Below are 13,196 nucleotides of genomic sequence, written 5' to 3'. Positions count from 1 at the left end.
ATAGACAAATAACTGACCATATCACGCTTAGAGCAACTGAGAGAGACGGTGGTAAAGAAGTGAAAATGAATGGGAAAAAGAAGGGACACAAAAAGACAGGTACTCTGTATTAAATTTATACTTCCTTCTTTAAAGCTGAGCTCTTGTAAACCTTCCTAATGAGGATAAATTAGCACAGCTATTCCACCCAGAGCAGCTACTTCTGGAAGCCTATCAAAGTCATTGGTCAAAGGGTTACTAAAGAATGGTCCATGGAGAACACACAGCAAGCCTAGTGTCTAAGGGTTCCTGGTTTTATCTTCTGGGTCCTGCCACTTGAGTGAAAGTAGGATGTTAGCCAAGTAGTTTTAGGCTTCTCCTACTGAGCAGAGGTGAACTATTTACTCTGGACAATTTTGTAACATAGTTCATTATTTGCAATTTCCTCAAGGAAATAGAATCTGAAACTTTGTTTTGGAGGGTAGAAGGACTAAGCCACTTTTTTAAACTAAATGATAGATTTTCAGAATGTACTGTAATAACATATTTTGGAAATACAAAACACTCTTTTTAGATGATCCATACTTACCATGAAAATACCTTGTAGTCATGTAATATTTCAACGTAAAATATGTATTTTATAATTCTGTTCTAACTTCTTACACTTGGAAATGATTCCACTATTGACATATTTTATAACAGAGAGCCCATAAAGTAGACTATTGGGTTTTTAAATGTTAAAAAATGCTAAATTTTCTATTAGCTAAGATAAATACAGTTATTTCTTGGATTTATCCTTCTGTAAAGCATAAAGACTGAATTTCTTGCTATCTAATCATTCTGGGCAGCTTTCTTCTACTGCTAGTCAGTTTCCTCAACAGGAAATATTGCTTTATACCAATATCTATTAACTAGAATGCTGTATGTTATATTTCAAGGATACAATTAAATTTTATGTCTTTAATTTTTATTTTGATTGCTAATAACCAAGAGTTGGCATAGATGTCACAATTTCTTGAAACATGATAGATCTCAAAATTAACTATGGTATCATTGAATACTCACAGCATTTCAATGTTGCAAAGACATTTTAGATGGCTTCCAAAAACAGAGAAAACTGATTCTGCACCATAGCATACAATACAAATCTCAGATTGTATAAGACTTCATGGGATATGATGATGAAAACGTTTGGGTCTTCACAGTCCTTGACCAAATCAATAATCATAATTATCTACATATTAAGTGCATGAAAGGCATATTGAACAGGCATCTTAGATGAAAGATGAATTTGATAAGTTTTTGGTAGAGATGATGTCAATGTACCAGTATATCTCCATGGGCATGAAATACTGGTTCCAGATGAGAAACTTCTTACTTATTCCAATTGAGGTTAGCATTGCCTCACATATGTGGTTAGGCTCTTTAGCCATTTAAGTGAAAGCATCTCATAAAATTTTCACCCATCCCAAAGAGGTTGCAATTTTGTGGCCAGTGTTTAATACAAAATAGCAAGAATAATTCAAGCAGCTGACAAAGAGGAAGGGACATTTTTTTCTGATGCAAAAATCATATCTATATACATATCTATATAGTATTTACTGTTTTATCTCCAAGGTTGTTTTCTCTTTTCACATTACTTGTGTCCATGGAGTTAGAGGAGCTGTTAAATATAAGGAATAGAACCAAAAAGAAGTATACAAAGGGAAAAACATGTCTAATCTAAAAGACAGATTTACTATGAAGCCAATGAAGCTTAAATTTTAGTGCCTCTCACTTATTTAAGCCCATTCCAAGGCTCTGAAAAGTATTTTAGGCTTGTAATATTTTCAAATTTTACAAATTCATATTTGTTGTGATTTTTCTCATTCTAAATTTCAATTTGCATATATATGTGTGTGTGTGTGTGTGTAGTTTTATATATATATTTATATATGTAAGAGGGACTCCCAAACTGTATAAGGCTCAGGCTCTTCAAAACCTGGCCTCCCTTGTTAAAGTGTGCCTTACCAGTAATCAGTTTGATGAATTTGATTTGATTTCCTTCAAACTCCTAACACTCTCTCCCTACCCCCAACATATCTGAATCTATAGCTATAAAACAAACATGTTAATGAAAATCAATAATACTCAATCCGTTTCCATTAAAATTAATCTCTAGGAAGAATATATGCAATAGATAATGATTTCTTTGAAAGGGCACTACAGGAGAAATTAAAATTGTAGGTCTATGAAATGATATTAGAGTCACAGAATTGCAAGTGACCTCTGCTGTCACTCACCCAAGTCCAGAATTTTACAAATAAGAAACAGGTTTAGAGAGGAAATATGACTTATTTAAATTTACATCTAGGTTATTAGTGGTAAAGCAGGGACTTCAAGAAAACGATTTAATCTTTATGCTTATTTCTATTACTCTATTACTATCGTTTGAATTTATTCCCTTCATCATTTATGAAGTTTATTTCCTAACATGCTTGGATTTGTATATTTTGCACATCAAAGTTAAAAGTCTACCCATCTCTACAACTGAGAGTCAAATTATTATTCAATATTTTAAATTATTACTTTGTATACTTCACCATCAACATAAAATATATTTTTTGTATGTGTTTATAGTTTAATTACATCATTGATACATTGAACAATAAAGATAACAGTTTCTATTTTAAAGGTCTATCCATTTTTCAAGTCATTAACTGACTATTTCAACCCAAATAATTCTGTATTTTAAATCATTATCTTGGGGCACTGGGGTGGCAGTCAGTTGAGCATCAGACTCCTGGTTTCAGCTCACGTTATGATCTCAGGATCATGAGATCAAGCTCCTTCTTTGGCTCCATTTTCAGCATGGAGTCTGTTTGAGATTCTCCCTCTCCATTTGCCCCTCCTCATCGTGCTGTCTCTCTCTCTCTCTCTCTCAAATAAATAAATCTTTAAAAAGTCTCTATTCCCTCTCTTTAGGTAATTATTGTTCCAAGATTCTGTTTTCCATGAAACCCTAATAATGATTTTGTTATGTTTACAAAGATAACAATAAAGTAAGACTTAGCAATAAATTAAAATGATCCTGTAAATACAAGCACACATTTGAAAGATTACTTCAAATTATAGCTTTAAAAAATATCATGTTAAATCAATTATTCTGTTGGAGTAAGCCTAAAGTTTGTTTTTCCTTTTGTTTAAAAGTGAGTTATTAGCCATAACTACCTTACTTTGCAAAAGAACTGGAAACTCACATAAATACCAAGACAGATGCAATGATTTATGATTGGGCTAAAATTATTCACATAAAAAATGCTAGCTGGCTTCATTGGAAATTAATCCTCAGGCTTATTTCTGAACTTAAAAATTCCTGACCTAAATGAATTATAAAAATCTTTACAATAAATTTCTTTACATGTAAGTAATATAAAATGCAGATAAGTTAACACTAAGACCCAGGGATTAAATGGATAAAGGTTATGAAAAATCAATTCAGCTAAAAAAAAATAAGAATGACTAATAAATATAATGAAAAACACTTAACCTCATTAATTGTAAGAAAAACAAAGGTGGCCAGGATTATACTTATGACTACTTGTCACCTGCATAACTCTATTTGTTTAAACAGTAAAAGCATCATGAAATGGCTATGGATGCATGCTGCTAATAAAAGTGTAAACTGATACAACTCTTTAGGAAAGCAATTTTTTCAACATATATTAAGAAACTAAAAACATTCATAACCATTGGACCAGTAATTTCATGCCTAAGCAACTAAGACTGATAAAATACTTTATGTGTGGCAATTCACAATTATGTATGTCAAAGAAGTATATATAGTAGTAACATAGCAAAAACATGAAAAAAAATTTGAATTCCAGAAATGAAAAAGATAATTATATTCATATGTTCAAGTTATATTATGTGTGTATATGTGTATATACACAATTGTGTATGTCACAATTGTATAAGTAAAATATGAATAGAAGAAACAATGGGAGAAAATACACAAATATTATTAATCATTAAAGCAATTCAAATGCTTTTCTATATTTTTCACATTTCAGATAATGAGAAGTTATTACTTTCAAATTCAAAACAATTAACTCTAATAATAATGATAAATGTAGAAAATAGGAGAGACACGAATAACGTATAAGAAAAAATGTTTAAGCAATTAAGCACATGCTCAAACAAAAATGAGGTTTGATTTTACAATCTAGTAGGATAAAGAAAAGAGATAAAATCCAATACAGGTAAGAAGAGAGGCAAGATGGCAGAAGAGAAAGGCACCTCATTTCATCTCGTTCCCTGAATTTAGCTAGATAATTATCATATCATTCTGTATACTTATGAATTCAACCTGAGATTTAAGAAAAGAATAGCCAACATTCTACAAATAGAAAAGCAACCACATTTTTGCAAGGTAGGTGTGTGGAGAAGAGAAACTAATTGGAAATAGTGGAAGATAAATGGGGAGGAAGGAGCCTGTGTAAGCTGGCTACAGGAAAATGATATAGCCCTGAAGTACAAAATCAGAACCTTTAGAAATTTGCTCCAGTAAGAGACGTCCCTGCCTGAAAGTTGCTTAGTGGTTAAGTGGTGCAAAAATCCCAGGTGAGACAATGTGGTCTCAAGATCCCCAGAGTTACAGAAAAAAACAGAAGTGCCTGAGCCAGAAGAGTTCCCAAGCATTGGAGCAGTGAAACTGGTTTAGGTCAGCTATCTCTCAAGAGCAGTCTCTCAGCTCAATTTGCCATAAACCAGGAACTGCAGCCTGATCCAGTGACGACTTTCCAGGCTGGGGCCCTATAAAGGACAAGAAATGGGGCAATGCTCTGACTTCCTCTGGGAGGGAGCAGAATGGGTGACACAAGAAATCGGTGAACACTCTGTGCTGGGGTGATGCAAAGCACACAAACACAGCAACCTCTGACTTTCCCTGGGAACACTGGAGTGGGCCCACATTGTAGGAGTCTGCAGAATTTGTCACACACCATAATCTTTCAGCTCCAGGGCTGGAGATCAGGGCATTGTCATTTTTATTTTCACACTCTAAAGAGTCCAGGAAAGCCTTCAGGGAACAAAAGCCACACAGAGAACCAGCTTACACTGAGCTTGGCCCTCTGGCAAGAGGTTGTGCAACTCCACTAAGGCAAAGAAACCTGAGGATCAGCATAGCAGGCCCTTCTCCCAGAAGACCAGCTGGAGAAAGAAACGGGCATTCAAGTCCAAGCGGTGGAGTGGAACCCTCAAAATCAATAAAAATTGATCAACACTCTGACATGTAATAGTGAAACTTTCAATTTCAGAGACAAAGAGAAAATTCTGAAAGCAGCTGGTGACAAGAGGTTCTTAACCTAAAAGTGTAAGAACATTAGACTGGCAACAGACCTATCCATAGAGACCTGGCAGGCCAGAAAGTGCTGGCATGATATATTCAGGGTACTCAATGAGAAAACCATGCAGCCAAGAATACTTTATTTAGTTATGCTGTCATTCAGAATGGAAGGAGAGATAAGTTCCAGGATGGATAGAAACTAAAAGAATATATGACCATTTAACCAGCTTAGCAAGAAATATTAAGGGGATCTTATAAGTGAAGAGGGAGCCAAAAAGTAACATAGAACAGAAAAAAAAAGAAAAAAAATCTATAGAAACAGTGACTTTACAAGTAATACAATGGCACTAAATTCATATCTTTCAATGGTTACTCTGAAATGTAAATGGACTAAATGCTTCAATCAAAAGACACAGAGTATCAGATTGGATAAGAATGCAAAACCTATTCATATGATACCTATAAAAGTCTCATTTTTAGACTCAAAGATACCTCCAGATTGAAAGTGAGGGGTGGAGAATCATTTATCATTTGTCATGCTAATGGACCACAAAAGAAAGCAGGGGTAGCAATCCTTATATCAAACAAATTAGATTTTAAAACAAAGACTGTAGTAAGGGATAAAGAGGGACCCTATATCATACTTAAAGGGTTTTCTGACATGCAGATCTAAAAATTATAAATATTTATGCTCCGAACCTGGGAGTAGCCAACTATATGAACATTAATAACCAAATTAAAGAAACACATTGATAATAATATTAGGGGACTTCAACACCCACTTATGGCAATGGACAGATCATCTAATTAGGAAATCAATAAGGAAACAAGGGCTTTGAATGACACAGCATACCAGATGAACTTCACAGATGCTCATAGAGCATTCTATCCTATAGCAACAGAATACACATTCTTCTCAAGTGCACATGGAACATTCTCCAGAATAGATCACATACTGGGTCACAAATCATGTTTCAACCAGTACCAAAAGACTGGAATTATTCTTTGTATATTTTCAGAACACAGTACTTTGAAACTTGAATTCAATCCCAAGATGAGATTGGAAGGGAGGCAAACACTTGGAGGTTAAAGAGTGTCCTACTAAGGAATAAATGAGCCAACCAGGAAAATGAAGAAAAATTTTTAAAAAATTCATGGAAACAAATGAAAATGAAACAAAACTGTTCAAAACATTTGGAACACAGTTAAGTGGTCCTAAGGGGGAAGTACATTGCAATACAATCCTTTTTCAAAAAGTTAGAAAAACCTCAAATACACAAGCTAACTTTATACTTATAGGAGCTGGAGAAAGAACAGCAAATAAAACCTTCTCAAGAAGGAGTAGAGAAATAGTAAAGACTAGAGCAGAGACCAATGAAATAGAAACCAGAAGAATAGTAGAACAGATCAACAAAGCTATAAGCTAGTTCTTTGAAAGCCTTAATAAGATTGATGAACCCCTAGCAAGATTTATGAAAAAGAAAAGAGAAATGACCCAGATTAATAAAACCATGAATGAAAGAGGAGAGATCATGACCAATATCAAGAAAATACACAAAATTTTAAAAACATATTATGAGCAAATATACACCAAAGAATTAGGCAATCTGGAAGAAATGGATGCATTTCTGGAAACTTATAAACTAGAAATGGGCAGAAGACATGCAAAGATATTTTCTTCAAAAAGATATATAAAGGGAAAACAGAAACATGAAAAATGTTCCATAGCACTTGGCGCCAGGAAAATACAAATCAAAACCAAAATAAAATACCACTTTCCACCAGTAAGAATAGCTAAAATTAAGACAGGAAACAACAAACGTTGGCAAGGATTTGGAGAAAGGGGAATCCTCTTACATGGCTGGTGGGAATAAAAGCTGGTACAGCAACTCTGGAAAATGATATGGAGGTTTCTCAAGAAGTTAAAAATAGAGATATCCTATGATTCAGCATTTGCACAATTAGGAATTTATCCCAAAGGTACAAAGGTATTGATCTGAAAGCATTCCTGCACTCCAATGTTTATAGCAGCATTGTCCACAATAGCCAAACTGTGGGTAGAGCCCAGATGTCTATTGACAAATGAATGGATATAGATGTGTGGTGTACATATACAATGGAATATTACTCAGCCATCAGAAAGGATGAATACTTACCATTTACATCAACATGGTTGGAACTGGAGTTTATTATGCTGAGCAAAATAGGTCAATCAGAGAAAGCCAATTATCATATGGTCTCACTCATATATGGAATATAAGAAACGGGGGAGGAATCATAGGGCAGGGGAGGGAAAACTGAATGGGAAGTCATCAGAGAGGGAGAAAAACCAGGAGAGACTCTTAACTACAGGAAAGAAACTGAGGGATGCTATGGGAGATGGGGGTTCATTTGGTGATGTGCATTAAGCAGGGCACATGATGTGATGAGCACTGGGTGTTATTCGCAACTGATAAATTATTGAACACTACAACTAAAACTAAATATGTACTATATGTTGACTAATTGAATTTAAATTTAAAAAAAAATAAAAATCTGGGATGCCTGGGTGGCTCAGCAGTTAAGCGTCTGCCTTTGGCCCAGGGCATGATCCTGGAGACCCAGGATCAAGTCTCACATCGGACTCCCTGCATGGAGCCTGCTTTTCTCTGTGTCTCTGACTCTCTCTGTGTCTCTCATGAATAAATAAATAAAATATTCATAATAAATAAATAGATAAATAAATAAATAAATAAATAAATAAATAAAAGCTAATATTTGAGGGGTAATCCAATACTGGTGAAAATATAGGTTTTAATTTGAATTCTTTTGGTAGATAATTTGATAATATGAATATTCTTAAAACATTGTACATTCTGAAAAAAAAAAAAAAAAACATTGTACATTCTGTCACCATAATCAGAATCATAGGAATATAACTGATGAAAATTCCTTGTAACACTTTTTTAGAAAACTTTGCTTAAAAACCAGAATCATAAAAATGTATTCAAGAAAATTATTTGAATATTTGCAATATATTATACTTACAAAGATAATAATATCAGCAGCTTTACTTCTAAAACCTGAAAATTGATGGTAACCTACATAATCAGATAATAACTGAATAATTAAATAAGCCACAGTTTAAAAATTCAATAATACATGGGGCTGTTACTTAAAATTAAGATAATGACTATATGAAAAAGAACAATGTGATTGCATCATTATATATTCTGTATACAGAGAAACATTGAAAGAAGTCAAAAGCACGTAAGTAATTGCTGTGTTAAATTAGAAAGCATCTTATTGACATTTTAAATTTTTTTCAAATGCCTAATATTAATGATAAGTCTTTTTTTAAAACTGCTTACCACTTGCACCCTAGATACTTCCTCTTCAGGGGTAAGAAATTCTGTAATCTGTGTTTCTGGTCCTATAACATCAGGTGGCAGAGCAATTATATAATGACAGATTTTATTCACATTCTTGCACTAGACAAGAAGAAAAGAAACAAGATTCATGAAACCCATATTAACATCTCTAACTCAATTCTCATATGTAATTGCCATAATTTTCATTTCTCAAAAACTGAATATATATATGTATACATATACACATATACCTATGTATGTGTATTTGTATTCAGGGAAATATATTACATGACTCATCAACAGGATGAAAAATGTATTTGGTTGATTCTAGAGTCAACTACGTAGTATCAAAGTATAAAACTAGGTTAAATTTTTAGGTCCTCTCAATTGTGGTGTAAGCAATGTGAAGATGAATAAGAAAAAGTAAAAAATAGATTTTAAATATTCATTTATTTTTGAAAAGAAATGGAAAATTTCATGGAAATTTTTGAAAAGGCAGAAGAACCTAAAAAGAAATAAACTATCACTAAGAATCTCACCCACAGGGAAACAGGCTAAATATTATATTTATTTATCATGACCTCCATAAATATCTATTAACTATAGCTTTATTTTAAAATTAACTTTTGGTAGAGATTTTTATATATGTTTTATTTATGCTTTTAGGGACTATATTGTCATTTCCTTTAAATATTTGAACTGTCTGAATTTTAACATCTTTTTAAAGATTTATTTTATTTATTTGAGAGACAGAATGGTGAGAGGAACAGAGGTAGAGAGAATATCAATCAGACTCCATGCTGAGTGTAGATTCAGACATAGGGCTCAAACTCATGATCCTGAGATCATGACCTGAGCTGAAATGAAGAATTAGATATTCAACTAACTGAACCACCCAGGTACCCCTTTAATATTTTGATATAACACAAAACTCATTTCTGAACATCAGTAAGAGTTTAAAAAAGGAAATGAAAACTTTAAATAAAAGAGTTATAAATAATAGCCCAATAAACCACCTACTTACTTAGTAAATCTCATAGGTGGGAATTGTAGCTTATATATAAGTCTTTGAATCTCCTTCACTTAACACAATTCTAAGTATTATACCAAAGCTACATAAATACTTATTGTTGGTGAGTACGAGGGCATAGAAGCAATTTTCTAACTTTTCCAAGGAATAAGTAAGATGATTAAGCCTAATATTGCCTTCAGGTAAAGGAGTGGTTTAAATGATTACAGAGCAAAATATCTTACAATATTAATGACTTGAAAAAGAACCTATAGGTAAAAAAAATACATACCCATGATCAAATGTATATTTTACCCCTGATAAATATCTCAACTCAATATGTTACATTTAAAGTGCAGTTATAAATATTGCATAGGTCATATATGCATGAATAGGCTGATTTTTAAAAGCAGAGTCAGATATTATTTAGGTTGGGTATTACCTTAAATAACACCTGATCCAATCCCTTCATTTTAAGATGAGGAAACTGAGGATGTAATATTTGACGCTCAAGGGGTAAGTATCATATCATTATGCTCTTTGTATTTCTTTTACCTAAACTGAGTACATGGATTATAATAGATGTTCATCAACTGTTTACTGAATGAATTAAATGTATTTCCAACTGGAACTTCATGCTTTATCTTGTCAGTTTCTTAATTGTTACATCAACGTGTCATGCTCATTCCTGTTTTCATATTGTTCTTTTCCATTGAAATGTCCCTACTTTAACCTCTGTTAAACCAAATTGTTTCCAGCTTCCAGAACACAATTGAGTTACAATTTTATTTGTTAAATCTTATAGGCCATTCTAGGTTTCTCTTGACACTATGACTATCTTTCCACTCAAATGATATTGCAGAACAATCTACCATATAAATCCTTAAATTTATGTGTTAATTATAGTGGAATTAAATTTTAAAAAATAGGGGCACTTGGGTGGTTCAGTTCATTAAGCATCTGATCTTGATTTGGGCTCAGTTCATAATCTCAGGGTTGTGAGATCAAGCCCCACATTGGACTCTGCTGGGTGTGGAGACTGGTTGGGATTCTCTCTCACCTTCTCCCTCTGCCCCTCACCCCACTCAGGTGTGTGTGTGTGTGTGTGTGTGTGTGTGTGTGTGCATGCGCACATGCTCTCTCTCTCTCTAGGAAAAAAAGTTAAAAAACAATGACCCTATCACCCCTGAAATTGCACTACTAGGTATTTACTCAAAGGACACAAAAATATTGATTCAAAGGGGCACATGCACCCTGATGTTATAACAGCATTATCAACAATAGACAAATTATAGACAAAGCCCAGATCTCCATCAACTGAGAATGGATAAAGAAGCCATGAGGTGTGTGTGTGTGTGTGTGTGTGTATGTGTGTGTGTGTGTGTGTGTTTAGAAGAGAATATTACTCAGCCACTAAAAAGAATGAAATCTTGCTATTTGCAAGCACTTGAGTGCAGCTAGAGTGTATTATGCTAACTAAAATAAATCAGTTAGAGAAAGATAAATACCATATGATTTCACTCACATGTGAAATTTAAGAAATAGGAGAGATAAACATATGGGAAGGAGGAAAAAAGTAAGGGAAGCAAATCATAAAAAGTTTAACTTCAGAGAACAAACTGAGAGTTGACAGTGGGAGATGGGTGGGGAACAGGCTAAATGAGTGATGGATATTAAGGAGGGTACTTGTGATGAGCACTGAGTGTTACATGTAAGGGATGAATCAGTAAATTCTATATCTGAAACCTATTTTACCATAGTATTATGAACTTAGAATTTAAATAAAATTTAATTAAAAAAGATTACAAATAGATTGATAGATAATTAAAGAAATGAAAATATATACTGATGTTCACTGACAAGATCTAATATTGTTAAGATGGCAATAATCTCCCATGTTGACCTACAGATTCAAAACACTATGCCTCAAAATCCTAGCTGGCTTCTGTACAGCAACTGACAAGCTTATCTAAAAACTCATGGAAAAGCAAGGGACCAAAAATTGTTTTAAAACAATCTTTTATAAAAAGAATAAATAAATAAAGGGCTCATACTTTGTAATTTCAAAAATTGCTATAATGTGTAGTTGCACATGAATAAACATCCAGATCAATGGAAAATAACTGAGTATTCAGAAATAAGCCTCTCATTTATGGTCTATTTTAAATAGGGTGCTGATAAATTTTGAAGGGGAAAGAATAGTCTCTTCAGGAAATAGTGCTGGGACAGCTGGGTATTCACATTCAAAAATAAATTTGGACAATTATCTCCCTACCTTTATCCCCAATGTTTATAAAAATTACCTCCACAAGAATTATACAGCTAAATGTAAGAGCTATAGCAATAAAATTTCTGGAGAAAACATAGAAGTAAATATTTGTGACTTGACTAACCCAAAGTTTTAGTTATGATATCTGAAGAACAAGTGACAAAAGAAACTGCAGATAAATTGGACTACATTGAAATGAAAAACTGTTGAGTGAGAGTGATGTCACCTAGATGACAGAGAAGACCACAACCTCCATTCCCCAACAAAGATAAACAGTTGGACAGCTATCTTCAAATGAAAATAGTCCAGGAGAATAGAGGAGTCTACTTAAGTAGCTCTACCAACACAATGGAACAAAAAACCTGACAATAAATGCACAAAATGGGTAGAAGAATAACTTAATTTAGTCTTTATCACCTCATCCTCTAGGTCAGCACTGCTCACTGCCAAGAGGAATGTCCTAGCTCAAAAGAGTTCCCCTTGCCAACAAAGGGAAAGCGGGCAGTGACGATCTTCCTCAGCCCATTGGGGCACTATATGGAGAATCCATTTCAGTTCTATTCCACACAGATAACAGCAAAGCTGAGACACCCGGAGATGGCTAAGAACAAGGAAGAAGGACAGGGACTACCAATGTCAGCCACACAGGAGTGACATTGGTTCCTAGTGGCTTGCTTGGCAGAGAACCCCAGAACACTTCAATACTAAGGATCTCTTGCAGATGCTGTACATCTCCCAAATTTCATCACCATACACCTCATCACAGACACCAACAGAAAGCTCAGCCGCTTTTAGCATTGAAGAAAACAATAGCAAGCACAGCTGTCATGTATTCCCTGTAGATTTTGTTGCTGAAGTTTTTGCCCCACTATTTTCATGTTTTCAGATGACAGCCAGCTCAGTCCCTATTCATGCTGGAGCCCATATCCATAACAGCAGCCAGCCCTGGCCTCTGTAACTGTAGTCATGCAAGACATCAGTCTAGACCCCACGGTTGACCTCCCTCACTGTGAGCAGACTTGTGACTAGCCTCTAGCAACTGTGCATCTGCACCATCCTAACTCCAGCCACTGGCCTTTTCTGCCATGTGCATACTTGTGGAAAATTCCTATAGCTGCCCAAGTGTGCATGGACAGCCAAGATCCCCACAGTTGCTGGTTGACTCAGATTCATCCTGACTCTTGTCACTATCATGCACTACTTGACTTTGCACTATCCCCTGCTGCTGTACACCTGTACATTGCCAATCTAACTCCTCCTATT

The 13,196-nt window shown here is 34.3% G+C and overlaps 1 protein-coding gene across 3 annotated transcripts in view; it reads right to left on the bottom strand.

Moving 5' to 3' along the window:
• Positions 1-13,196, bottom strand: part of LOC112649496 (uncharacterized) — a 290,778-nt gene that overhangs the window by 58,834 nt on the left and 218,748 nt on the right. For all 3 annotated transcript variants that reach the window (XM_025431847.2, XM_025431846.2, XM_025431848.2), the window contains exon 9: positions 8,656-8,775. In XM_025431847.2, the coding sequence (XP_025287632.1) occupies positions 8,656-8,775 (120 nt within the window). The remainder of the gene's footprint in view (positions 1-8,655; positions 8,776-13,196) is intronic.

Source organism: Canis lupus, chromosome X (assembly GCF_003254725.2).
Source record: "Canis lupus dingo isolate Sandy chromosome X, ASM325472v2, whole genome shotgun sequence".
NCBI classification, from domain to species: Eukaryota; Metazoa; Chordata; class Mammalia; order Carnivora; family Canidae; genus Canis; species Canis lupus.
The sequence above is the reverse complement of the archived record's forward strand: the minus strand, read 5'-3'. Positions and strand labels throughout refer to the sequence as shown.